The sequence below is a fragment of the Vanellus vanellus genome, assembly GCF_965231255.1.
Source record: "Vanellus vanellus genome assembly, chromosome: 16".
In the NCBI taxonomy this organism is placed as follows: domain Eukaryota; kingdom Metazoa; phylum Chordata; class Aves; order Charadriiformes; family Charadriidae; genus Vanellus; species Vanellus vanellus.
Genome location: NC_138921.1, coordinates 15,662,999 through 15,688,799, shown reverse-complemented (window position 1 = coordinate 15,688,799; position 25,801 = coordinate 15,662,999). Strand labels below are relative to the sequence as shown.

General features: G+C 48.0%; 1 protein-coding gene across 1 annotated transcript; it reads right to left on the bottom strand.

Annotated features, from left to right (window-relative positions):
- Positions 1-1,722: 1,722 nt before the first annotated feature.
- Positions 1,723-24,424, bottom strand: UBE3B (ubiquitin protein ligase E3B; the record flags this gene model as incomplete). The annotated part of the gene is made up of 26 exons (XM_082491830.1): positions 1,723-4,685; positions 5,161-5,253; positions 5,622-5,733; positions 6,125-6,307; positions 7,937-7,995; positions 10,405-10,470; positions 10,882-11,019; positions 11,630-11,740; positions 11,829-12,005; positions 12,344-12,463; positions 13,068-13,167; positions 13,578-13,692; positions 14,344-14,462; positions 15,229-15,400; positions 16,212-16,379; positions 17,102-17,271; positions 17,677-17,854; positions 18,524-18,644; positions 19,345-19,450; positions 20,427-20,509; positions 21,220-21,305; positions 21,939-22,035; positions 22,138-22,242; positions 22,647-22,706; positions 24,053-24,173; positions 24,264-24,424. 26 exons carry the CDS (start codon positions 24,422-24,424, stop codon positions 4,494-4,496), a joined length of 3,213 nt encoding a protein of 1,070 aa, XP_082347956.1. The 3' UTR covers positions 1,723-4,493.
- Between the last annotated feature and the right edge of the window lie 1,377 nt (positions 24,425-25,801).

Sequence of the window (25,801 nt, the reverse complement as noted above, 5' to 3'; positions counted from 1 at the left end):
CCCCGGCCAGGGCGCACCGGCAGCCATGGTTGGGACACCCAAGCGCCAGGAGCACCAGCCTCCGGCGATCCCTCCCCGCTCCGCACGCGGCGTGGTGCAAGTGCCTCGGCCACGGTCAGACTTCACCCTCGGACAGCCCCGAGGAGCAGCGGCGTGCGTAGAGCCAGCCCCGGCAAGACCGCACCACGCGGCGCCGGGGAAGCAGGCATTTCGCAGGCCTGGCTGTTTGCTGCCAGCTTTCTGCCTCGGCAGCATCTGCTGTGGGGTTTCTTTTTGCCGTTTCTGACGGCGCCATATGCCTCCACGTCAAAACAATGGCGCTTGCACACTGACTGGGAGCCCTCTCCCTCGCTCCCACCGAGCTCCCTCTCCCCAGCGACGCCCGGGCGCCCGCGGGGCCGGTCCCCATCAGAGCGGGCAGGGAGGGCCGCAGCACGGCCGGAACCGGTCAGCGATGGGCTGCGCTGCCATGTGCCAAACCTGGACTCGGGGAGGGCGGGGGGGGGGAAGACGGAGCAGCAGGCACAGCTCCCCGCTCCTACCAGGATGCTCCCAGAACCAGGCGAGGGGAGAAACACACCACCTGTGTTATTATAATATCATTATTAACAACAAACTCCATGTCGGCTCCAGTACTTGGTCCTTATATACTTAATCTAAGATAGAAAGTGCAGCCTTGCCCCACAAACCCACATCCCCCCCATGGCTCTTCTCCCTTCCCAAACCAAGAGGTGTCTGAAGCCGTTACCCCAATGATGGGACGAGGGGGAATGGCTTCAAACTGGAAGAGGGGAGATTTTGATGAGGTATTAGGAAGAAATTCTCCCCTGTGGGGGCAGTGAGCCCCTGGCACAGGGTGCCCCGAAGAGCTGTGGCTGCCCCATCCCTGGAGGTGCTCAAGGCCGGGTTGGACGGGGCTGGGAGCAACCTGGGCTGGGGGAGGTGTCCCTGCCCGGGGCAGGGGGGTGGGACTGGGTGATCTTCAAGGTCCCTTCGAACCCAAACCATTGGATGATTCCTTGATGCAAAGATCCAGAGTTGGCCCCTTGGGCCGGCCAAACCCAGCCCTGGCTCTCGCAGTGGAGCCTCTGAAGGCAGACGGCTTTGCCACCAACTTCCAGCTTCTGCCCACAGCAGAGCTCCTGGAAAAGAACCTTCACTCGATGGGGCATCTGCACTGAGCGCACAATGGCACAGGCTGCCCTGCTCTCCTGCGCTGGGGGATCTTGCTTGGCTTTCCAGGCTGGTTTCCGTTCCACCAGTGGCCCAAACCACCATTCCCAGCTGACGGGGGATGTGCAGAGAGCACCGCTAACCCCAGCCCCTGCCCTGGGCCAGGCTCAACATCCCCTACATCTAAGGAGCACCTATACCCTCATGAAGGTACCACGGACCCAAGTCACAGCCCCCTGCATAACCAAATAGGATTTCTCCAAGCATATTCCAAGACACAAGAACAAATCCTGCTTCAAACCACCCCGCCAGGTCCCTTTGGGCTCAGAGGCACCCGTATCACCATCGGTACCACCCCAAAGAACCCATTGCTCAGGGGCACCTGAGCACAGGCACCAGCAACCTGCCGGACAAAGGGGATTTCCAAGGCACCAGCAGCCTCCATCCCCTCCTGGCAGAGGAACCAGTACCCCAAAACTCTGCTCTCCCCTCTGCCGCGTGCTCTGCGCAGGAGCATTACACCCAGGGAAAGGAAGAGGAGACATCTAATTGTCTTACTCATACCAGGTTTATTTTTCTCGTCCCTGCATTTCTGATACAAGGGATGTAACCGAGGTCTCCACAGCAGCAAGTCTTCTATAGAAAAAATAGTCATTAATCTCCCGTGGCAAAACCATCCCTGCCCTACAAAGAACACGCGCGCAGAATACAGCAGTGCAGGCAGGGACCGGGACACACTCGCAGCCTTCTGCTCAGGTAAAAACGTATTAAAGCCTCCCAGTCATACAGAAATCAGCTACTCGAGAAATATTATCCTTGCGCACACAGCCGCCAGGGCGTTTACTACAATCACATTTTATACGCTAGCTACAAAATTGGGTGTAGTGTCTCGTAGTGCAATATTTCCAGGTTCGGAGAGACCTCGCTAAGTCTGTTAAGATCTTTTCTAGGAATTGTACTCCTGAGGAACGAAGGAGAAAAAAAAAAAAAAGGGGGAGCAAAGATTTTATTTCACTGTGTTCAACAACCCACTCCACTGAACAATCGTTGTGCTCTATTTAGACACTGTGTTTCCCCAGTAGAAAAAAAAAAAGTGTGATATTTTAAACTACGATTGGTACAAGTCAGCGCCTAAACCTCTCAACTACACAGTCAGCAATTGGTTAATGCTGAAACGCTCTATGTAAAAAAAAAAAAAATTAAAAAAAAGAAATTTAGTATCACCTTCAATTTCTCTGGACTCACTTAGTCCAGTATCTTGAATCCTCTGGATGCAGCCGTTCCTGTTTTCACCAATACCTCCGATCACTCCTGTTTAACGTTACTGAGTTGACATAGAAAAAGGACCCCGATGTTGCTTTCCAGATGCCTTTCCCAGGTATTGGTTCTAAAAAAAGGGTTACTTCTCTGAAAACCAGCTGCAGCAAGACAGAAGAGACAGCTGAAGCAAAGGCCATCTCTATACTCTTGGATGAACGGTGCCAAGTGTTTTCTGGTCCGTTTGAAACGTGCAACATATCATGGCTAAGAGGGTCTTCCAAAGAGCCCAGGGAGCATCCTCCGTGCAGAGACCTGCGCTACGCTGAGCACTCCTGGGGCCGCGAACCCCCGCGAGACAGACCGAGGCGAGGCAGGGGACGAGGTAGGGCACGGCAGCCTCGCACCGGAGCGGCTGCGGCGAGCTGACTCGCACAGCAAGGCTCCGAGCCCATAGAGCACAGCGGGGCCAGAGCGCAGGGTGAGGGCCACCGGTGCCACAGGGAGGTCAGGAGGGGGAAAGGAAGACCGGGGGAGATACTAGCAGCCTCTGTGGGAGCTTTTTATTAGTGAGCAGCGACAGGGGAAGGGGAGAAGATAACTGGTTTTTAATCCTGTCCCCAACAGGAGAACGTACATGGCTTTCCTTCGCGCCAGAGACCCAGCAAGGACAGAGCAGCCCAGGAGACGGCGGCTTCTCCTCCCGCCCGGCCTGCGCCGGGGCAGGACGTGCAGCAGCACAAGGGACCAAGGCCGGGAAGCTGCAGAGACGCTTTACAAGTCAGGCTCTGGACTTCGTTAGAAACGGCAGGAAGGGTCCTCACCTTCCCGACACACGCACGCGAGCACACCCCCCCACTCACAACCTCCCTTTCAGAACAACCTGAAAAAGCTGCCTGCTACAGGCAAACATCAACCGTTAAAAGTAAGGCCAGAAAGAGACAAAGCGACCAAAATATAAATAGTTTGGCAACAAAGCAAATGTGGCTGTTACGCAGAGGCCAAGTCTTGGTTTGAAACGCCACATCTCCCTAACAAAAGGGCCTGCAAACAAAGTGAAACTTCTAACCACGCAAGGGGAATTTTGCCAGCAGAGGTTTCCAGAGGGCTCTCGGCAGCTCCACACATTCCCCTTCCAGAGAGCACAGGGGGCACCTGCCCCACTTGAGCGCTGTGCTGGGGAGCGAGGGCTGCCCGAGCCGCGTGCCAGCTCCCGGCCTCTGAAAACTAAATAAAATTAAACCTTTTCTGCTCCTGAGCAAATTCAGACAACCACCGCTTTCGTCCAAAGCAGAGGCTCTGCAAGAGCTTGGCAGAGGCACAGCTGGCTCAGCACGCTGACCCCCACGCCTGCTGCTTGAGCTCTTAACCTACAGCACTCCAAAGCCTTCCTGAGGATGGCAGGGTCCATCTGCTCGCGTTTAACCTGCTGCTCCTCCAGTCTGGGCCAGTGGTTCATTCTCTGAGACAAAGGCAAGGGCCTCGCACAGAGCAAGGCCGTCAGGAAGCCCCCGCGCAGTACCTGCCCTGAGTAAACGGTGCCCGTTCGTGGCACATCCAACGCTGCAGCCTCGTGCTCGTCTCCTTGTGGGCTCTGTCACGTTCGTGCCTTTGTGCAGCTTCCCACAGACTGACTTCCACCCAGTAAGAAACTGGATCGTCTCCTGGGAAAGGAAAAAGAAACACTCCCGCAGCAGCAGCTGCCCAGACCGCACAGCCTGCCGGGGGGTATGACGGTCACTAATCTGACTGGCACTTTTAATGTTCCTTTTATGCTCCCCCGGGGTTTGCTTTTAAAGACGATTTACGTGGGTGTCAAGTGAAGTGTATTGGGTCAGGCCCATCACCTCCTCCATCCTGGAGGAGTGCCCAAGAAGAGCCAGCCCTGTCTAGCCCAGAAGCTCTTCCCTGTAAACCTCTATTATCAGCTGCATCTCTCCAGCCCTCGAGTGAGCAGTCAGCTCCTGCGGAGCCGATCCACCCTCTGTGCATGAAGGCCCATCACCTCCAGCAGCAGTCAGCAGCTCCGAGAGCCCCCACTGAGCAGTGCAGGGCCATGGCAACTAGGACAGCTCGAAGCCGGTGTTCATGCTGATTGCGTAGCGCAGCTTCTCCCGCAGGATGCTTTTCTTGCTGTAGTTGGGAAGCTTGAGGAGGTTGAAACACGTTGAGGAGGTTGGGAGACGCCCACCCGGCTCTTTCTTGCGGATTGTGAAGAAGCCCCGTAGCACACTGCCCAGCGTGTCGCCGGTGTCCTGGAACAGAGCAGGAACACATCACCCTTGCACTTCTCTGCTGCGCTCCTGCCAGGCAGGGCAGAGGTGCGAACACAAAACCCGTCTGTTGGGAACAGGGAGAGTGAAACCTCGAAGCCCCGTCCCCCACAACAGCTAGAAGGAGCTTCTCTTGTAACTGCAACTGCCATTACACGTGCAGGGTCCCTCGGCAGGGCGCACAGGGCAACAGGATCAGAGGCATGGGGGGGCTTCGAGGAGGAAACACAACGGTGGAGGCAGGCAGTGACAGCCCAAGTGCTGCTGTGTGTGGGAGGAGGTAGGTGCAGCCATACGCATCCTATTAGCGTAAGGTTGTTTTCACCTTGCCCTATAGAGCATATATATCTTTACGCCTTAGAGTTTCCCGGCCAGAGGTGAGGAAGCAGGGCAGGGAAGGAGGCCTGCCAGAAGCCTGGCAGGGAAGGCACGAGACACGAGCAAGCAGGGTGCCTACCTGATCATCAGAGACTTCCACGCAGCGGATGGAAAAAGGAGGCTTGAGGTAGGCAAAGCCCAAAAGTGGAGGCCTGGAGCAGCTGGTAACAAACTGAAAAAGTGATGGAGAGTGAAAGACAGCAGCAGGGAGAGCAGTCCGGGTATGACAGACATGCAGCTAACGCGGTCACAGCAGACAGCTGCTCGGACTGGCATTTGAGCACCCCGCGGTACAACACTGCTGAGCTTTAGTGCACAGCTCTGCTGGCCTTTGAAAACGGGACTATTCATGGTGACACAAGAGCATTTATAGGAACTCTGCTTCCACGGCTGCCCCTCTGCAGGGGAGCAGGATGTTGATTTTAAGGCATGAAGCATTCTGACACCCCTTCTACTAGAGCAGAAAGCACCCAGCTACCAAACCAGCAGCACTGCCCAACCACCCCAAACAGCAGATTAGGCTGAAATGACTGTATTTACCTTGAGAAACATGGCTCTCTCCTCAGGGCTGAAGTCGTTGGCTAGGATGTCCCACAGCCAGATAATGACCCGGTGACTCCCATGGAAGCCCCCATAGTACACCGTGTGTTTTCTGGGGAGAGAAAGTTTGTGACAGGTCTGCGTCCCACTGCAGCAGGAGGGTCACAGCTGCAAGTGCTGGAAGGATCAATACCTGCCACGAGTCAGGGGTCACTGCTACAGCCAGCGCTGCCAGTACTGAACCCCCCCAATGCTTACTGGGCACTTGATCAGAGAAAAGGGAAGGGAACCAGTGGAAGAAAGGAGCCTTCCCATTCATTAGTACTTTGTCCCAATTAGCTTTAAGGAACACGTTCTTCAGCTCCATTCATTTCTGTCTGTTCCTCAAATTTCAATTAGGAGAAACAGAAAGTTGCGGAAGAGACAGTCTCCTGCAAACCTCCGGATAGCTACGTAACAAAATGGCTGAGCGAGAAGACCAGCAGATCAAGTTGCTCACTTACTTTAAGTCCTCGAGGTCAATCTCAGCATTGTCACCGGAGATCAGCCGCTGCAACTCCGGTGCAGAAAACATACGAATCCATTCAGGCTTAATGATCGACCTGAACCCACTGATAAGTGCTGCTGTCTGACTCTTGATTTGTGTGTGCATCCGGAAGTGAGCCATGAGATGGATGTAGCTGATCCTGTGTGTGACAGGGAAGGTGGCAGTGAGGGAGCTGGAGCAGCAAGGGACAACCACCTCGCCGGTGCAGGAACAAGGTTGCTGACCTGTTTCTCCAGCCCAAAATGGACTAGCGCTGTCTGGAGGTGCATTATACGTTCCCCTGCAGGGCCCTGCTCTTTATTTAAAGAGAAAGAGCTGTTCTTCTGCCCAGACTTTGCCCCCCACACCCCGCCTCTGGGACTGCCTCCTCCTTTCTTAGCGCTTCTTCCCAACCCAGGGACTAGCTGGCTCTAATGATCACTCGACTAACCTTGGCCGGACAGCAGCTCACAGAGGGGAGCATGCATCCAACTCCTTTAAAGGATCGGCTCCCCAGGCGCAGGCACTCCTCTAGGCTTAAAAAACAACTGCCTGGGCTCTGACACCGCCTGCACTGAAACCCATGGCTAGAGAATCAACACACCAAAAAACACTTAGGAGGTTTCCACCTTCATCCCAGGAGCATGGAAGAGGTGCACTGTTTATTAGAGGGAGGCACCATCAGGCTTCCTCTTCTCACCATCAGCCAAAACAACTGAGTTTGCTGATTCTTCTTCATCACTCCTAAGCAGACACCACCGCAATCACGTTGACTGGGTTTTCAGCTGGGTAACCTCACTCCACCCTTAACAGGCAGAACAGTTTCTAGATTGCTTCCACTTAAAACGCTTCTCCTGCTCCCTCCCAACTACCCATTTCTGTGCACATCCGCACAAAAGCTTCAAAGTTTCTGCTGTAAGCGAGCAGAGCAACTTACAGCACTTTCAACTTTCTCCCTCAGCTGATTTCTGACAAGCCAGAGGAAGATCCTTTCAGATGCAAACTCCCTGGTCAGAGCTCAAGAAGAGAAAAGACCGAGAACATCGGATTGCAAAGCACAGCTAACAAAGACGAATTCTCAGGTAGGATCCAGCTTTCACTTGCCATTAAAGAGGACAACCCCCAGATTACCAGTTCAAACACACATCTGCTTAATAGATATTTTATCCTGCTTTTATGATCACTGAAGGGTATAGAGAAGAAAAAAAAAAAAAGAAGGGAACAAAAAGGTGGGTTTGGTTTTCAGGCTCCGGAGTTGACATTTACGATAACTATCTAAAAGCCGGTTATCTGTGAAAATAGCTACAGGGCTCAGTGTCTCCTCTGATTTCCTGTGTCTAAAGTACGACTGTCGACTACATTTGAATTCACCACTGTCTCTTCTGAAGAACAGCGCTTTATACAACTGCCACATGTTATCATTCTGAGAAGATCTGTCTGCTCCAAGGTGTCTTTGAGCATCTGTGCCCTCTATGTTCACGACTGTGTGCCTGAATTGCTTTGAATCCATCTGTCTGTATCTATCACCGTCATTAAATCCTGCAGAATCTCACAGACTGTGTGCCTTTGACCTCAGAAGCGCTGTTTCAAGAAGTAAATTGTCAATTTTTATTTTGCAAATCGAATTTAATACAATTTCTGCCGATGAACTGTAACCAGTAAATTCTATTAAGATATTTATGTGCTCCTTCTACTCCAATCTATCTCAATTCATTCCAGATGCAAGCCCAAGGAACTAGAATAAAGTATTTTGCAGTGGTGACCTTAAAAATCTAATTGCTGTACTTACTTATTTTCATTGGTAACGGGAATGGTCTTCCCTCCAGGAACAAGTTCATGGCAAACAAGCTGAGGGAAGAAATGATTGTATTGCTAATTACTGCCTGGAACCACAATGGAAAGAAATGCCATGCTAAGCTGTTACCTCCCCGTAAAACATTTATTTTTACAATAAAACAGTAGGATTTAAAATTTAAGTAATAATCCCGCTTCTGCCTTGAACCAGTTTCGCTTAACTATTAACATAGTAATTGAACAGTAGGGAACTCCGACTCTCCCACCAGTGGTGCCCGCCCTTCTTCGAGGAAGCCTCCTCTCTAGTCTGATCCATCACTGCTGAACTGCGCGCAAATCAATTCAAAGAGCCCCGGGGGACTGTCACAGTCCCAGAATCCAGAGGCTGAACAAGCTCAGAGCCTTCGCATAGCTCAGACGAACAGCACAATCCAAAGCTGTCTGCTCCACAGGTCTCATCTGGGGCCACCTGAGCGACAGAGCTCCCTGGAGTTCGCTGTCCCCCAAGCTGGGCACTCAAGGCACGAAGCGGAGAGCGCTCAGCAAGTGAGACAGCTGGGAAGTATCTCCTCCCTGCCCTGCCAGGCCAGAGTCCGGTGCTCAGCCGACAGCACCGCTCAGAGACAGCGGCACGGACCCTCTGGGTGCTTCCTACAGCAACAGAGTCGTGACTCATCTTTGCACCAACACTAAGAGGCAGAACATCATTATTCACATATTCCAGTGGCCTCTGTGCTTCCGTTCCAGGTGACTTCCAAAGTCAGAATGGAGCCCAGCCCGGGGAATGAGCTCAGCTCCCCTGTGCCCAGCAGAGTCGTACCTAGCAGGGACGCACAAGTTCATTCAGGAGGAACGAGGTTACTGCACCTGGCTGCTTCAGCACAGCCGAAGCACAAGGCAAACAGGCTTATTTTGAAGTTTTGAGCACTGAGGCTTTCAACGTCTCACTGCTGGGCTCCATATGCTGTTTCCTGCCTTCATTTTTAAGGTGGAAAGAACCTCAAGGCCGAAACCTCAGCAACCCTGAGGCAGCAGCAAGGTGTTCAGCCCAGTGTGCAGCGGACACAACCTCTCAGCCATGTGGAGCAGAGCTGTGTCAGTACTCAGCTGTCTTCCCACTCACCCTCACGGCTTTGCAGCTGCAGTTACACCGCCGTTGCTGCTATCAGATGTATGCAAGCTAGGTCCAAACCAGCCAGCTTAGGAATAAGAAAGTGCAGCACGCAAAGCTCTCAAGGACAGACTGCCCCAGATAAACACTCCACGACTTAGTGGTCTCTGAGCTTTGTGCCACTGGACCTACACGGCTAACAGTGCTCAGGCTTAGCGCTAGCTGGGGTCTCCCCACAGCATTTGCAGCGTCAACAGCATACACAGACAGCGAAGGCATTTTTATCTTCTCTGTCTGTATTTTCCAGCTACGCACATGCAGTATCACAGAACCCAAGGCACAAGCGCAACCAAGAACCTTCAAGCCTTCATAAGGGACTGACAACCAACCTTTTCTTCTCAAGGCCGCAAGACCTCCCGACACACTTCGAGTTTCTCTGATGGAAAAGGCTACGTTTAAAGAAAAGGAATTCCTCCCTACTCACACTGATTCTTCTTTTTAAGAGAGGAAAACCAGTTACGCAGGGAAAGCAAACAACACTGTTTTTCAACTAGAAAAGAAAAAAATCCTGGCACTAGAAAAATTAAGGGTTGGAGGGCAACCTTTTTGTGGACAAAGCTGTTCTCTGCCTGCAGCTAAATATTGAACGAAGCCGCAGAATCCTATGGCTGAGTTCAGAGAACCTCCGAAGCTGAGCCAGCCTTTCAGCACAGGCATTTGTTTTGTAAGAGGAGAGCAGAGCTAAGCCCTAACCACAATCAAACACAAGGTCATTTACTAGTCAGTCCCCTCAGGATTCTTGTTCAGATGGGCCACACAGAGCATCCACCTGACACACTCAGAAACACACGCACCAGAGCAAAATGCACTCCACATAGCATGAACTTGGACAGACTGCCTGACTTTTAGATGCTTGAGACCCGCTCTCAGAAAGCTCAGCAGAGAATAACAGCCGTCTTCTGCTGGCAAGTCAGACTGCGGGTGTATTTCTCTGCTCTAAGGACACTCATAAAAGCTAGGACACCTCTGCTCAGGAGTCAAACCTAGTTCTGCTGCCAACTGCCTATATTCACAATCTGCCACTTCTGGCACCACAGGCTTTCCCACAGCAGTGAGCAACAGTCCTCGGGATCCCTCTTAGTGCCTCAAAGGCTCTTCCTGGTAGCATCAGCCAGAGAAGCAAGGGAGACGCTCCCGTGCGGAGCGGCTAGGATCTAACCAGGAGAAATACGGATTGCATGAGCCAGGACTCTATCAGTGCCCAGAATTCTGCTCGTCACCACCTAGCACGAAGACGGTGTTTGGAACAAAGCAGAAACGAGGTCCAACACAGTCACTGAATAAAAACCTACCTGACCCATCACATCTTCATCGTAGGACAGCGTTAAGCCCAAGTCACTGATATCACCATCATAACGCTAGAGGAACAACAGAGAAAGGGAAGAGAAGGCCAGTGTTTAGCAGCAGGAACAGCAGCTCTGCATTTTTGTATTACTCTTCCACTAAGCGATCCCCAGCAGGTACGAGGCACCAAAGCATAACAAATACAGGCGTTGCTCTAGGTTATGGGGAGACTGCACAAGAGCAAAGGCTAAAACTAGGGATTTCCTGATTGCCAGTTCCAGGTTTACACCTTCACACTCCTTTTTCATCCCTGCTTGCCGCAGTAAAAATACAGAACAGCCACCTGCCAACCCGCTTCAGAAGCTCCAATTACTTCCAGGGTGTTTTTAAAGATGATCAGTGCCCCAAAGGCATTTGCAAAGGCAGTATTTCTAGCAGCAGCCAGCCATAAGGGAGTTGAACAACAGGAAAAGTAATGCACAAACCTTAATTGAAGTGAGATTTTTATAGAACTCAGAGTCTAAGGAGGGAAGTTCATCTACGGAGCTGTAGAAGACACTGTGGTGGTGCCCAAGTAGCTGACTCAAAAAGAAGGAAGCAAACGGTACATCCACAACTATTCCCTAGAGACAACAAGAACGCATAGGTAAGGTCCCGCCGCATACTTGTTATGTGCAACATCTGGTTACCTATGAGGCTTACAGGCAGATCATGTGTGGTGGAACAAGCATAAAGATGCAAGACATTGAAATCGGCTAAGAAAACCACATCCTCTTAAAATCCATTAATTAGTGGAGCAGGTGCAAAAAGGCAACAGGTGAACTCCACGTTTCCTTTAAAAGAACTGCCTTACATGGAGAGGGTCATTCTGTCATCCCATCCTCCTTTTAGCCACATGTCCCTTTAAGTAAGGTATCAAGAAATGGATGCTTGTAAGGTGTAACACCAAAATAACAGACTATTCCAGCTAGCATCCCCAGCACCAAGAAGAACAATCAAGGTATGCCCCAGGTTTTACCTCCAAGATTATTTTTAATATGTGCCTGAACAAGTGCCAGACTGCTCCACCATCAGTACCTCTATCCAAGTCATTTTTTCAAACTCACCTCTTCAGTAACACCTCCCCGAGCATATGACAGATGCTCTCAAGGGCAAGGGGCACCATCACAGAGCTGCCCCTGAACAGTGCTATACCAACAGCGACAATATCCTAATACGGTACTTTTGGCTCACCTCATATACAGCCTTCCCAAGCATCTTCCCCACAAACTCGAAGAGCTGCAGGTAGTTCTCATGAATGTAGGATGTTGGGGATGGATACAGCCTCTCATCACCGCTGGTCGTCTGCACACAGAGATAACAGCACAGTGAGCCAGTCTGTTTCTCTCCGCAATGGGTCATCATGGCCAACATCTGCAGCCCTGTGTCACACCTTGAACAAGTTGAGTGCGGGGTCAAACACCTTCTTTATTATCTCTTCCAGAAACTCTTTGAAGACACCGTCTTGATCAATACCAGCCTCATCAACACCCAGATCATTCACAAACTTCACTCTGATCACTCCCTTCATGGCATTCTGGGAAAGCTGCCGTAGCTGTTCATATCCATCCTACACAGACCAGAAGAGGCAGAGGAGAATCATACAGGAAGACATGTGAAACACCCACGCAGATGTACAGCAGAGACAGGAGACAGATACATCACAGATATCTGCATTTGTCATTGAATTTCACGTCCAAAAAGACCAGCAATTTTCCCAGTGAAAGCTCCAGGTTTGTAGCAGTCTGAACTGAACCAAGGGCCAGCATTTTCCTGTAACATCAAGCAGGCAGAACGGGCACCGGGTCCCTCAGCACCCATAGAGAAGATAAAAACATATTCACACCCCATTCTTGTCAGGTCAAGTTCCTGGCTTGTTGGTTGACTTCCGCAAGCCAAGTCACTCACCTCCAGCATACGTGAGCGGCGGATGGTGATGTGTGTGACATGAGGTGATGCGGAGCTGGTTTCAACCAGCCCAAGCTTCTCCTTCTCCTTTGTGACCATATTTCGGAAAAGCAGCACCCTCTTAAAAAAAAAAAACAACAAATGTAAGTCTTTATCCACAAGGATCCTTATCCTCCAGAGCAGCAGTGCTTTCAGATGCTACAGACACAGGCCCAGAACTAGCTCTTGGCTGTCCCTTTCCCAGCTGGGCTCAATGATGCCACTGTCACCTACTCACTAGAAATAGTGGAATCTGACTCCTTGTTTCCCAGTGGGACAGAGAAATCCTTGAAACTCTGCTTTGGGAGGGACAGGGTACTGACAATACTGAAAATAAAAGCGCATTTCCTATCACCACATAAAGTTCTGTCATCTCTGCAGATTTGCTATCTGCAAAAACACATTCTGCTTGCTGCATAAAGACTTTTTCCAAAGCCACATCATGCACTGCTGGCTGACTCTATGCAGCTGCCCACACAAATAAGCTCTCTCCCAATGGGAGAAATCAAGACAGTTTAGAGGAAATATATTGGGGAGAGTGGGGGAAAGGAGAAGACTTTTGTTTAACTGGCATTTCAATCATAAGCTCCACATTACAAAATGCTAAAGACGCACGTCCCTTCCATCTCAGGTCACCCAGGTTGCTGACTTTTTAGCATCCATCCTCTGCCCCTCTCTCACTCACGTTCTTGTGGGGAATGACGTGCGGGATGTACTGCAGGAGCAGCTGGGCTCGTTTCTTGTCCTTGTCCAGCTCCTGGAAGAGCACGCTGGGTTTGAGGTCCCTTACAAAGAAAGGCACAGATTCAGAGATGCCTGAGAAATGCCCAGGTGTGGTAAATAGCTGGGGGTAGGAGAGAGAGGAAACCTGTAATGATTTCAAAGACGATTTAAGTGCTCGGGTGTATACAATCTAAGAAGGCCAGAGACACTCAAGCTGTTGGGTGCTGAGTCAGTTTTCAAAGCATCACCCTCCTGCAGCAGCAGCTAATCCTTACACCGCAGAAGAGAAGCACAATAGGAGGGGCGTCCCTAAATGCAAACACAGGGAGCAGTTCTGACCTTGATCTCACAGGCAGAACGAGAGGCACTCAGTGTAAAGAAAGGGATCCCAAACCAGCCACCCACAGGGGAGCTGGTGCACTGGGATAAGCACACAACTGCACATGATCCTTGCCTTGAGCTGGACACTTACTTGCGTAACCAGTGGTCTTCGGGAGCAAAACGCCTGCGGCAGTCCCTTTCATACAAGACCATGAGCCAGCCATGGACAGAATGAAACAGCTCCAGGGTCTCCCCTCTGGCATTCTCTGAACAAAAGGAACAAAGCAGCAATGTCCAGGCACCCTAGGTAACAGGAGTGTTCAAGAGCAACACGTTGATCAGCTGCCCCACACTAATACAACAGGTGTATTTCTCCTAAACCTCCACTGGCTTCAGAGGGAAGGAAGAGATTTTGCACCTCCTGGAAGACAGACAGTCTCTTCTTTGATCAAAGTGAAAAAAAACTCTTAGCCACATCAAAGCCATCTCAGCCAGCTCCAACTGAGCCATCACAACAGAAATGGACTATCTCATCTAATTGCCAGAATTGAGCTGTACCCAAATTACACCAGTGTATAGATCAACACGAGACACCTACAGAGACCCCAGCCAGCCTGCTCTGCTTTGTCAAAGCACTACGCTACATTCTTGTCCAATACACGGCCCAGTCACGCTAAACTTAGTCTCTGGCACAAAACGTGCCCATTATGTCTGTTACACAAACTCTTATTGGAAATAGGAAGAGTGCATTGTATTTGGTGCCAAGCATGACAGTGTCATCTGGACGCCAAAAGATTGGGACATATTCTCAATTATCTTTTGAGCAAAGTAATAATTAGCAGAAGCTTCGAATTCCAAAATTAATGCCATTTGTTGTTCCAATAGTAACCTCAACTCAAGCCACTAAAAGCACTTACCTACAATTCCATCCCAAATCATCTTAAATACAAAGGAATTCAGAAAAGATGAGATGGTAACAAGCTCTTCCAGTTTGAATGAAATCTGCTCTTCATAGACTTCTATGTCATCAAGAATCCTATCAGAGGAAACAAATGAAAATGCACAAGTGTAAATTTAATTCCCTTTTGAAATTTTCATAAAGGCACGTTATCCTTTAGCAGCAGCTCTTATTTCTATGACAACTGACACCCATGAGGATCTAAAGTCATAAACAACTAAACCTTACTTATTGATTTTGATCGCTGTCTGATCCTAACAGAAGAGCGTGAAAGGTCTGAGATACAAGCGAGGCCAGTATTTCTTAGTTAAAAGGACGTATGCACTCATCCTCAAGAAAAGTTTTCATCATTCAAGCTGAGAAAACTGTCTCTGCTGACCAGCAAAGGCACTTTTCCACCCCCTTTCCCATCCTTGGTGTTGTGTAAGTCTACGAGCGAAACAGCAGAGGAGTTCTAACCAGAAGCACACAAGCTGGGGAGCTTTCTTGCAGCAGTAGTATAACATTGTTCCTCAAAGCTTATCTGGACTCATCAAAGTGTTTTCTTTGGACATTGTTGCCCATAAGGAATAGAAGAAATGTTTCTTCCCCCTCCCTAGCTGGTGCTGTAATATTTTGTTGCCAGCTGAGCCAGCTGTATGTTCCTGAAGCCGCACATGGCAGAGGGAGAAATTTCTTTTGAAGTCCTTTATTCCTCAGGACTTGATCTGAAAAGCTTGCTGCTTTACTCTGCCTAGTTATCTTTATGCAAAGGCAGCAATACCTTAACTATTCCTCTTGAAACTTGAGGAACACAACAGCTTCACGTTACAAACCTAGAGAGCACCCTCTGCTTGCTACCTACGTGATAAGGTGGCGGGAGCAGTCACAGAAGAGCATCAACATGGCCAGCAGCCTCTTGGATTCCTCCGTATCATTATTCAAGCACTCCAAGAAGAGTTTTAACCCGCCCTGTGGTCCCAGCTCACAGATAAAAGCCCATAATTTGGGCAACAGATCATCCAGGTAAGTGAGGCCTGGCAACAGAAAAATATAAAGCACGCTCAGTAAAGCTCGATCTGCCTGCGCGTTCATGCAGGCTCAGAGACGCACCTGACTTGGAGCTGAAAGATCCTTTTGCAAAGCAACACTTTACAGGAAGGGAAAATAAGCATCACATTTGGCTCCCAAGCCTGTCTGAATTAACAGGAAATGCAGAATCACCAGGAAAGCAGAAAAGTTTTTAACGAGGCATTAATCTTTTGCACATCTAAAGCTCTTTCCCACTAATTATTCGCAACTTTAGAAAAGAATTAATTCCTGCGATCCAATCACCATTACAGCCATCTTAAAGATGGGAACACAAAGAATGGGATTGCACCTGTGGTCACCGCTGTAGCCACAAACAAAGCATCTAAGGCTCTGGGCTCATCCCTCTGCTCTAGCCACTAGACCAAAAGAGGGCTTATCTCCTCCCTCATCCATCCCTAAGACAGGTAATTTGTTCTTAAGATGTATGAAAGCATTCAGTGTTTGCACCACATAAAGATTAATATTGCCAGGCTTCTCAAAAACACTGACTCAGTCTTAAGTTTGATATGGAGTAAGCAAGGTTTCATTATAGGAAAACTCGCTTCAATTTGTATTCTGGAGAGTTAATGCTTGATAAAGAAGTGATGAATGTTATTGATCAGATGTATGATTCAGGATGGAACAAGCCTTCCACCCAGCCAGTCAATAAACTGTTGTCAGTAATAAAACTACCAACAAGTCAACAGAATTTAATAAGAAAAATCTATTTTTTTCTCCACAATTTAAGTGATTTGAAAAGCACAGATGTGCCCTGACCTGTGAGTATCTGCAGACGGATCTGTGTTAGCGTTGTAAGCGTGGTTTGGTACAGGACACAGATACTGCACACCTTCTGCACCTCTGCTGAGTCCACTCGCTTGCCCCCAACAGGCTTGAGAATGTTGCGGACAGATGCAGACTTCTGGAAAGCTCTCTTAAAAAGATCTGGTGACAGAGAAGCACATGAGATGTTGGCTCAGGAGACAGAAGTGCTATTCCAAATGATTTCTTACTCTCAAGCCACTTGGCGGCGATGCAATAAAGAGGATTTTAAGCAGACGAAGTCACTCCACAGACAGTTGGTTTTGGTGGACTTTTCTGGCAGAACACTGTACAGCTGCCAGTAATGCAGAAGAGTATTTCAGCGGGGGCATTACCCTAGAGCTTAAAACCTTACCACAACTGCGGTAACTAATGACCAGAGGATCTAGTGCTGTGGGCAGCAGCCAGAAAATATCTAGATTATAGCTGTCTTATTCCAAATACTCTTCTGCAGAATCACCACATCACAGGTCCATGAGCCAGCTTCACCTCGCTTTTCACCCGGGAAGCTGGCCTCCCGTCTTACCTTGGGAACTACTAATTTATGCAGTAAGCGCTTCAGCTACTTGAGAAACAATGAAAAAAACTGCTAAAATAAGCAAATATTTTCACAGCACCAAAGTAAGAGACTTGCCCGAGGTCACAGAGGCATTCGGAGCAGGAATTACAAATAGGAGAGACCATATCCCCACCTAAGCAGCAGCAGCTGCTGCAAGTAATTACTCAAAGCTTTTAGCATAAGAGGAAAAGTCAAAGCCCTGTGAGTCTGCAAGAGAGAAAAACACGTGTACACACACACACACACACGGACACGGACACAAAAAAAGCAACCCTCCAGAACTGACTCTTCATAGGAAGGCTGTTCTGAGGGGAAACCGGCTGTGTTGGCAGCTGAGCTATTTCCTGATTCTCCAGCAATTTCTTGCTGAGCACATCACTGAAGAGGATGCGGATCATATGGACTCCCCAGAGATGCTGCAGTTGCTTTGTCAGCAGAGGCATGGACTCATTCAATCTAAAAGAGAAGTCAGAGAGACATGTTAGAAGGCAGGCTGGAATAAAACACCAGACAGTGATACTCCGATACATTTAGCTAACAGTCAAAACGGAGTACGCACCCACCCTACAGATGGTCCTCACAGGAAGAGCTGATATACAGGTCCTATATCGAGCGTACCAGTATGGCCACCGTTTAGCAGTCTAACTATACTAAACACATTTCCTCATGTAATAGACTGAACATGATTGCAGCAGTTTACGCTGTGCAGATATAATCTGAAATATCTGAGAAGTTATTCTGAACAGGGTCACACTGTTCACCTCAAAATGTAAAAAACATATTGCAGCATTAAAAAAAAAAAAGGAAAAAATAAAAAAGAGAGGCTTAATCATCTATCACCTCGAGGTCCTCCCCACTTACCCATAATCCACAGTCTGTGAAAACCAGCCTAGAACTGGATGCCAGTGGGTGAGGTTGGATTTCTTTTGTGAAACGTACTTCTGGCAGTAGGAGAGCATGTGAATGAGCACACCCACAAAATGAGCTGTCTCCTCCTCAAGAACTTTATCATTCAAGGAGCCCAAGTATACAAGATTACCTGGTGGAATGACCAGCACAGCAAGACTTAAAAGAGGAACAGACGCTGCGGGACAGTGGGTACAGACACAATATACCAAATAAACTCACACCCCTTTTCAAGTCCAGGAGAGGATTTCTGTGAAGAATGACTATTAGAGGCTGCCCTGCAGCAAGCCATTTCCAGCACACATCAGCCACTGAGGTGGCACGGCACTTTGGCATCCTCCTGCAGCCTTCTCGGCTGTATCCCACCAACACCTTCTACAAAGTACTATAAGCTACAGACGACTTATGGTTACTCCCGAGTTCCAACTGTTCCTCTTGTTACTTTTACAGTAATGTGAACTTAAATATTTCAGTAGCACAGCCATTTAGGGAAGTTAGATTCAAGTCTGCTACACTGCAAGACTTTCTCAGATTCCAAGTGAAAAGCTAGCAGAAATAATACTTCACAGTTTAGGCATGATGACATGTATACAAGAGCAAGTCTCTGACCTTTCCTCCATTTGCAAGGGCCTTAAACCATGTTTGCAATATCCCAAAATATATCTCAGTCATTATTTAGAAACTATCTAAATAAGGATAAAAAAACCCCTATGAGTTGGAGGCAGCTCTGACCCATGGAGAAAGAAGATCTGACTCAAGACTCTTCCAACAAAGTTAAAAAAGAAGGGTTACAGGAGCTTACCTAACAAACAAAGAGTGTGACTTCCTTCCAGGCACACGCAGACATCTCGGCATTGTGCTTCACGACTTAAAAATAGGATGAACTTGCGGAAAAGATCATGAGATTCTATCACTGCCAGACGCTGAAAGACAGAATTTAACTGCCAGTGAGGCTGAGAAGCGCCACACAGAACAACCACACCTGATCTGCCATCAGCAATTCAGATTGTCTTTTCTTTCCAAATAAAGCAGCAAGTTGAGACTGTTGCGCTGAAGGGAGTGTTTAACAGGAAGCTGGTGTGGGACACAAAAAACCCTGCAGGTGAACAGGCCACGTTCTAGTTGTACACAGACCTTTGCAACCGTCTGTCTGCAAGAACACAGAATGCCCATTTGGCACAAAACTTGCCTGTCTGCACCAAGCTACACAGAAGAGCACTCAAATTAAATTAGATTAGTGGACAGCCTATTAGTTACCATCACAGACCCTTTGCTATGCAACAGACTGATTTTTGCTTTGTCTCTGTCTATGGTTACACCAATGGAAAAATAAGGACATGCAAAAATTCAGGCTGTGTGTCACATATGCCTATATTTTTATTTTATTTATTTATTTATTTTAGGGCAGTTCAACCCGTCATCCCACTGGTGTTAATAACATCTGCGGTATTAGAAACCCAGAGTATCCGGAGGGTATAAGGATCAAGCGCTTTCACAAGAGAGAGTTGAAACTGGCAACAAGAGAAATGCCAATGGTCTGGTCCAAGCGCTGATAAAATGCAATAACGAGTGGCCTTATGTGATATTCAGTGGATTTTGGGTACTATTACATCACCCACTTACCTCAGGTGTTAAAGTAGCAAGATGAGTCATTATAGCAGGCACAGACATGATATGGATCAGAAACGACCTCAACAGATTGTCTGAAAACTGCGCAGCAACCACAGGGCTACAGAGAGAAGAATACTTCAGTGCAAGAAACCCGACCTAGCAAAGTAAGACGCAGTCTTTAGCTGCGCCATTCAGAACTGGCTCCTGGTTCTACCCTCACCAAGAAGCATCACTGAAAAAAGAAATTCTTCACTTACACGACTGTTATCATAGCAAGTTCACAAAATTGCTTATGATTCAAAGAAATATAAGTCAAACAGTTCACAGCATAATGTATTTTTACACAGCACATCCATACCATCCAGAGCACTGTAAGCGTCAGGTGGTTCATTTCCTAAGTCCCTCTTTTCTCCATCACCATGAAGTCAGTAATTAAATAATTGTCTTCCTTAGGAAGATGTTAACTGACATATTCAAGGACATCCACTACTACTCTACTGAACAGCACAACCTCATCATCCCAACAGTGACAGCTATAGAAGGGACACGGCACACAATTAACTACTGAAGTCTTAAAAGAATACTTGTTAGTGGCTGCAGATTTCCAAAGTGAAGAGACATGGGCTCTGCAGAGGTGAGGGCAGGGTAACAGCATACTTTTCTTATTTTTAAGAGAATAGACTGAACCATTACAAAAGTCTGCACCCAACTCTTGTTTCACGGACGAACTTTGCCACTGCAAACTAAGTAACAGGTACATCTGCATCAGGAGTTCATCGTGAAGAGGCACAACCATACTTATCCAGAGAACTCCAACCCCTTCTGATGGTTCAACAGAAAGACATACAGATGCTGCACTCCAAACTGGAACTGCACTCCAGAGTCTAGGCTCATACTAACACTAACTACTGACTCAAGAGCATTCTGATCTGAAAAAGGATGAGAGGAAAGTGAGCTATTTGCCTAAAGCAGCTTCTTTCATCGGGGTAATACTCTTAATGGCACAAAGAGACTGGCAGAATGAGAAGCCTTCAAAAAACACAATAAAGACAACTTTGGCTGCATACCATCCCAAGCAGCTCTGGCTGCCTTACCGCAATGCAAGAGAGAAGATGGCAGTTAAAGAGCCTTTGGACAAGGAAGGTCTGGATCTTGCCAAGCCATTAGTTAGCAAAATCTGGAATAAAAAAAAAACAAAAACAAACAACAAAGCACCAAAACCTCCTGCAGTACTCAGAAAAAGATTATGATTACTCCTGAAAGACATTTTGTTCATTTTCAGAGCAGAGAAATAGAACATCACCAAAGCAACCTAAAAAGCAGCTACTACAAGAAAACTAGGGGAACTAGAAGGGTTTCAGGTTAATAATGGCATAACAGAGAAACTGCAATCAAATCAGACACTCTACAGTACTTATTTCTCTAGGACCTGTACTCAGACAGTTCCCAGGCCTTTTAAAATAAATAGGCAAGGCTCATAGCTGCCTGGTAATATCATCCTCATTTAAAAGATTAAGAAAAATTACATCAGTTCCTCTCCAGTATAGAACAGTAAGCAAATCAAATACATACAAACTGGCAGCAGCAAAGTTTGGAAAAATATTCAAGAGTCCTTTCTGTCCATCTCATTAGGAGATGATTAAGTAGGATTGAGATTCAGCAACAGTGACAAAAAGGAGAGAGTGTATTTTGTCTCAAGTGGGGACACTCTGCTTTACTGCTTTGAAGAAAAATATGACCACACACAAATCACCAGTGCTCCACAACCAGCTTCTTCCTAACACACCACCAGAGATCATAAAAGCTTCCTCAGAACAAGGACCACAGCGTAAGACTGGGCTTGTTTTGAATAAAGTGAAGACGTAACTGTATCAGCTGGAGACTGACCTGCAGCACAGAATAAAATCCCTTCTGGTTTAGATGTCCCATGATGTTTGCGCAGATGTGGTTCATGGCAGGCCTCAGCGTTTCACCTTCCGGGTTAAAACACTGATGTTACTAAATCAGCATCACAGCTCCACTCTTTGTTTCCTTACACACTATAAAACAGTTTGTCAATTCATAGAATCATAGAATGGTTTAGGTTGGAAAGGACCTTGAAGATCATCAAGTTCCAACCCCCCTGCCATAGGCAGGGACACCTCTCACTAGACCAGGCTGCCCAATAAAATTCATAAACCCTTCTTGCACAAAGTCCTTGCCCTTATTTGCAAAACGGCTGTTTTAGCAGCATTTCACATCAAGTCTTGTTTAAGGTGTAAGTCTCTCATTTCCTCACGATATTTGCCTATTTGTCTATTTTTCTATGTGTGCTTCCTACAAAACCTCAGAGCTAAAAAACATATTCCATTATCCTCTGAACACTTCTTGTGTGCAAGATTTTGGAGCATTACAAAAACGTTGCAACTGTTGCTGTTCCAAGGGAAATAGCCTGTCTAATCTCAAGGGAATCCCTGCTGCCCATTCCATACTTCGTGCAAGCACAGAAGAGTGATGAATCTTTGTGGTGAGCATGGGGAGAACACAGGGTGCAGAAACGGCATCCAGTAGATTTTAACAGCAAGTCCCATATCAGTGGCTTAAAGCATTGAATTGGATGCACCAACCTTTTCCCCGGAGGATTTTCCAGGTAGAAGTGTCTGTGAAGGTGACAAGCATTGTGAGGTGCAGATTGACTAGTCTGGAGTCTTGTAAGATGTCAGGCTGCGATAACAAACACCAATGTTAATAAATCAAGTTAGCTTTGTGCCAAACTACAGAACTGTTAAATGCAGGGAGACAAAACCCCCAAAAAATGTTTCTTACCTTAAGCTGCTTGAGAAATTCACAGCAAAACCACAAAATGTCTTTGATCTGTTTGATCCATAGGAGCGTAAGATCCTTGGATAGAGCCAGTGACACATACCACACCTGAGAAAGGCAGGATACAAACGGCAGCAGGGATTAGGGTTTGTGCTACAGACTGGCAGAATACATTACCACGAGGCTTTGCAACAAAATGACCTCTTCAGGGCCCTACTGAACCCGGCAGCGGAACAAAGTTATTTCTCTCCCCAGAATTCACAGGTCAAAGCATACCACCCACCACAGAAAGAAACTGCCCTTGAACTCCTGTAGCTGTACAAGCTGTATGCAGTAAAAGTATCACAGGAATAGCAAAGAATTTGTTCAAACATTCACCAGGGAATCTCAGCAGTGTTCAGGGGCTTTTGAAAGCTAAATTTCAAACATCACCGACCTGCATCCCCACACACAGAATTAAAAAAAAACAAATAACCCTCCCACCCCCAAATTAAAAAAAACATCATGCCAACCTTGGGCTCATTCTCAGCATCCATACTATTAAGAATACACCGGCACAGCTTTTCAAATCTCTGGGGGGAAAAAAAAAAAAAGAAAATAGAAAAAGATGGCATTAGTTCTGGCTACAGGAAGGTCTATTCTGGAAAAGAACTAGGATCAGCTCAGCAGAGGGAGCAAGATACCTCCATATCAAAACAACAAATGTTCCAAACCCATTCCCTACAGACAGTACCGATGGCTCCTTCCCCGAGAGCCCATCTACGCATCATGCTACAGCTATGCAGAAGAGTTCCCTCCTTGAACACAGTGCTCATCAACAGGAGGAATTTCTCGGTCTTCCCTGCTAAATTGCCTCCCTCAACAGCACAGGCTGAAGCCAGGGAAAGCATCTTCCTGTTGGGGTTCAGCTAGAAGAGCTTAATGCTAATGAGCGCAGCAGTGTGTTCCAAACTCCCGACCACCACGGCTCCCAGCAGAACCTGGCGAGCACATCCAGAACTCCTTCACTATTATTTCAGTCCAGCTGTGTTTGTCACATGCTTGCAAGTTATAAAGCCATTCTGAGCTACAGAATTGGCTGCTGTGGTTATCCTAACCAAGAGCAGCGTCCAGAAATAGCGTGGAAACAAGCACAGCCTAGTCCTCAGCCCAGCAAGGGACTGACTTGCTGCTGGAAGGGGAAGGAGAAGGGGAAGCAGAACAGACATATGTCAGCAGTGCACCCAATTACCATGACGCAGAACTTCAAATGGATGCCAGGCACTTAAAAAATTTGTATGTAATAAATTTTTTTTGATGCTGCAAATATAGAAAACGGCATTTGCAGTATTCGCACCATCATCAAGAGAAGAGGAGTTTGATGGAAGAGATTAAAAAGAAAAGTCACTCACTGCTTCTACAATTTACATATTGCCTTTCATTTCCTAATTGTTTTTGTTATAATTAGCCCTCACAGTTTCCTGGGGCAAATAACATTTCATAGACACTACAGCAAAGGGCTTCACTCCGAAACCACAAATTCAGGGCACTGTCAGAAAAGCAGTTGAGACACAAACAGCCTGCACTCTACACTCTGCCAGAACAGCTCTTTGTGAGCTCGCCACAATGTACCTGCCAGGGAGACTGATGCAGCTGACAAAATCATAAGGCACTGCTCAATTACTGAAGCTGGCACAGTCACCAGGAAAAACATTCATTAAACTATGCCCTGAATACAGAACCGCTACTAAAAAATTCAAGGGTTCTTCTATTTCATTCCTACAGGCAGATCTCTCCAAGAACTAAGAGACAGAGGTCACAATTCTGAAGCCAATATATATCACAGGAACCTACCTGATGACTAGATAACTAATTAAACATGTTTAACGTGTTAAAACGTCCTCAAAAGAAGAAAAGCACATCAGAGTAGCAACCTTACCTCTTTGTCCTCTTTATGATTAAATACAAACAGCAGTTTCCTAGCAATTCTGAAGACAGAAAGAGCACTTCTTTTACTTGAGCCAGATTCATTTGCCCCAAAGAAATCCTCCACTTCTCTCCTACCAGAGGGGGAAAAATGAGCATTGGTAGTTAAAAATCAAGCACCTCTCCAGATAAGAGCAAAGCATGGAAGATAGAATTTCACACACCTTATCTCCCTCTGCAAGCGGCATCGACAGAGAAATCTCCTGATCAGAGCCTGGATCTGGATGACGGCACGCTCCCTCTCTTTCAGCTCCCTCCGCTCCTCCCGAGCCTGGCGTGCTTTGTCGAGGAACTGGGCTTTGGAGGACTGGCTCGCACTGAACATTTTTGTAACCTACCAAAACATAAATTTAAGGAAACAAAGAACCATTGCAGCAAACACCTGGGGAACTAACTAGGAGCAGAGTGGACAGAATGCACAGCCAAGGGTAATTCTTTACATCGCTTCTGAACTGACTGCCTGCATCCAACATTTTAATAGAGGAAGGAGAGTACCCAACAGCATAGAAAGAAGTACATGCAAAATACAGCCTATGCAAAGCCAAAATTACTTGTCAATGGGACTGCAGTAAGAAAACACATTGACATCCAAATCATTCCAGCAAAGCCTGCAACCTAATGCAGGCAAGAGCAAAAAAAAATAATCAGTGCATTGCCATTGTGTTCCACTCCCGGTGGTCCACCTCCCCTTTCCAGTCTTAGTTGTCTTCAGTTTCTTGTTTACAGGTAACATATAAGCACAATTCTATAGGCAAGGAAATGAGGGAAAGAGCACAAGTGATGCTTAGAAGCTAATTTATTGCTGCTCAGCAAGACAAAATGCTGAATCAACAAGAGCTTTATAAATACTTGACAACAAACTCACCTGAGAGCTTACTTCTTCAAGAGAAGTGTATGATAATCATTTATACGCAAACATGATCCTCATGCACTGGCTTCAGGCAGCTCCTGCACAGATAAGCACATTACCTGCAGATGATTTGGGGATTTCGTCTTCACCTTTCCAGTTCTAAGTCCTTTTGACCAGACTTACCTGCCACTACACCCTCAAGAAAACGTTAAGCCCGAAAAGCTTCAGGAGAGGAGAAGCATCACACCCGAGCGGTGGTGCTCACTGCCACAGGCAGCTCCTCACGCTTCAGAGCGGGGAAGCAGCAGCTCGCTGTGTGACAGAAGCGAAGGGCAGCCTGGAGCGCGCCAGGGCCCGGGGAACCGGCGAGACCTCAGCAGCAACGAGCGCTTCCCCCTTTCCCAGAGCGGGGGGCAGGACCCACGAACCACCCCCACGGCCCCAGAACCGGGCTCCAACGCTTCGGGCCTTGCCCAAGCCAGCAGCAAAGCAGTCAGCAGAGACCCCCTCAGCCTCAAACACCCACCTCACAGCCCTCACACACCCCCTCACGGCACCTGCCCCATAGTCACTCCGGCCCTCACCCTCACCCTCGCCCCGCCACCTCCTACACCGCCGACGGAGACAGGGCCGGGCCCAGCGGCCCCAGGGGAGCTCCGTCGCCCGCCAGGCCGAGGCCCGCAGCCCCGTTGCCCGGCAGCCCCCGCCTCGTACCGCCGTTGTCCGCGCTCCGGCCAGAAACCCGCACTGCCGCCGCCGTTCCGCACGCTCGCCCACTCTCCCGCCTTCTCCGCTTAGCTTGGCTTGGCTTGGCTCGGCTCGGCTCGGCGAGGGCAGCCGGCTCGGAGCCTC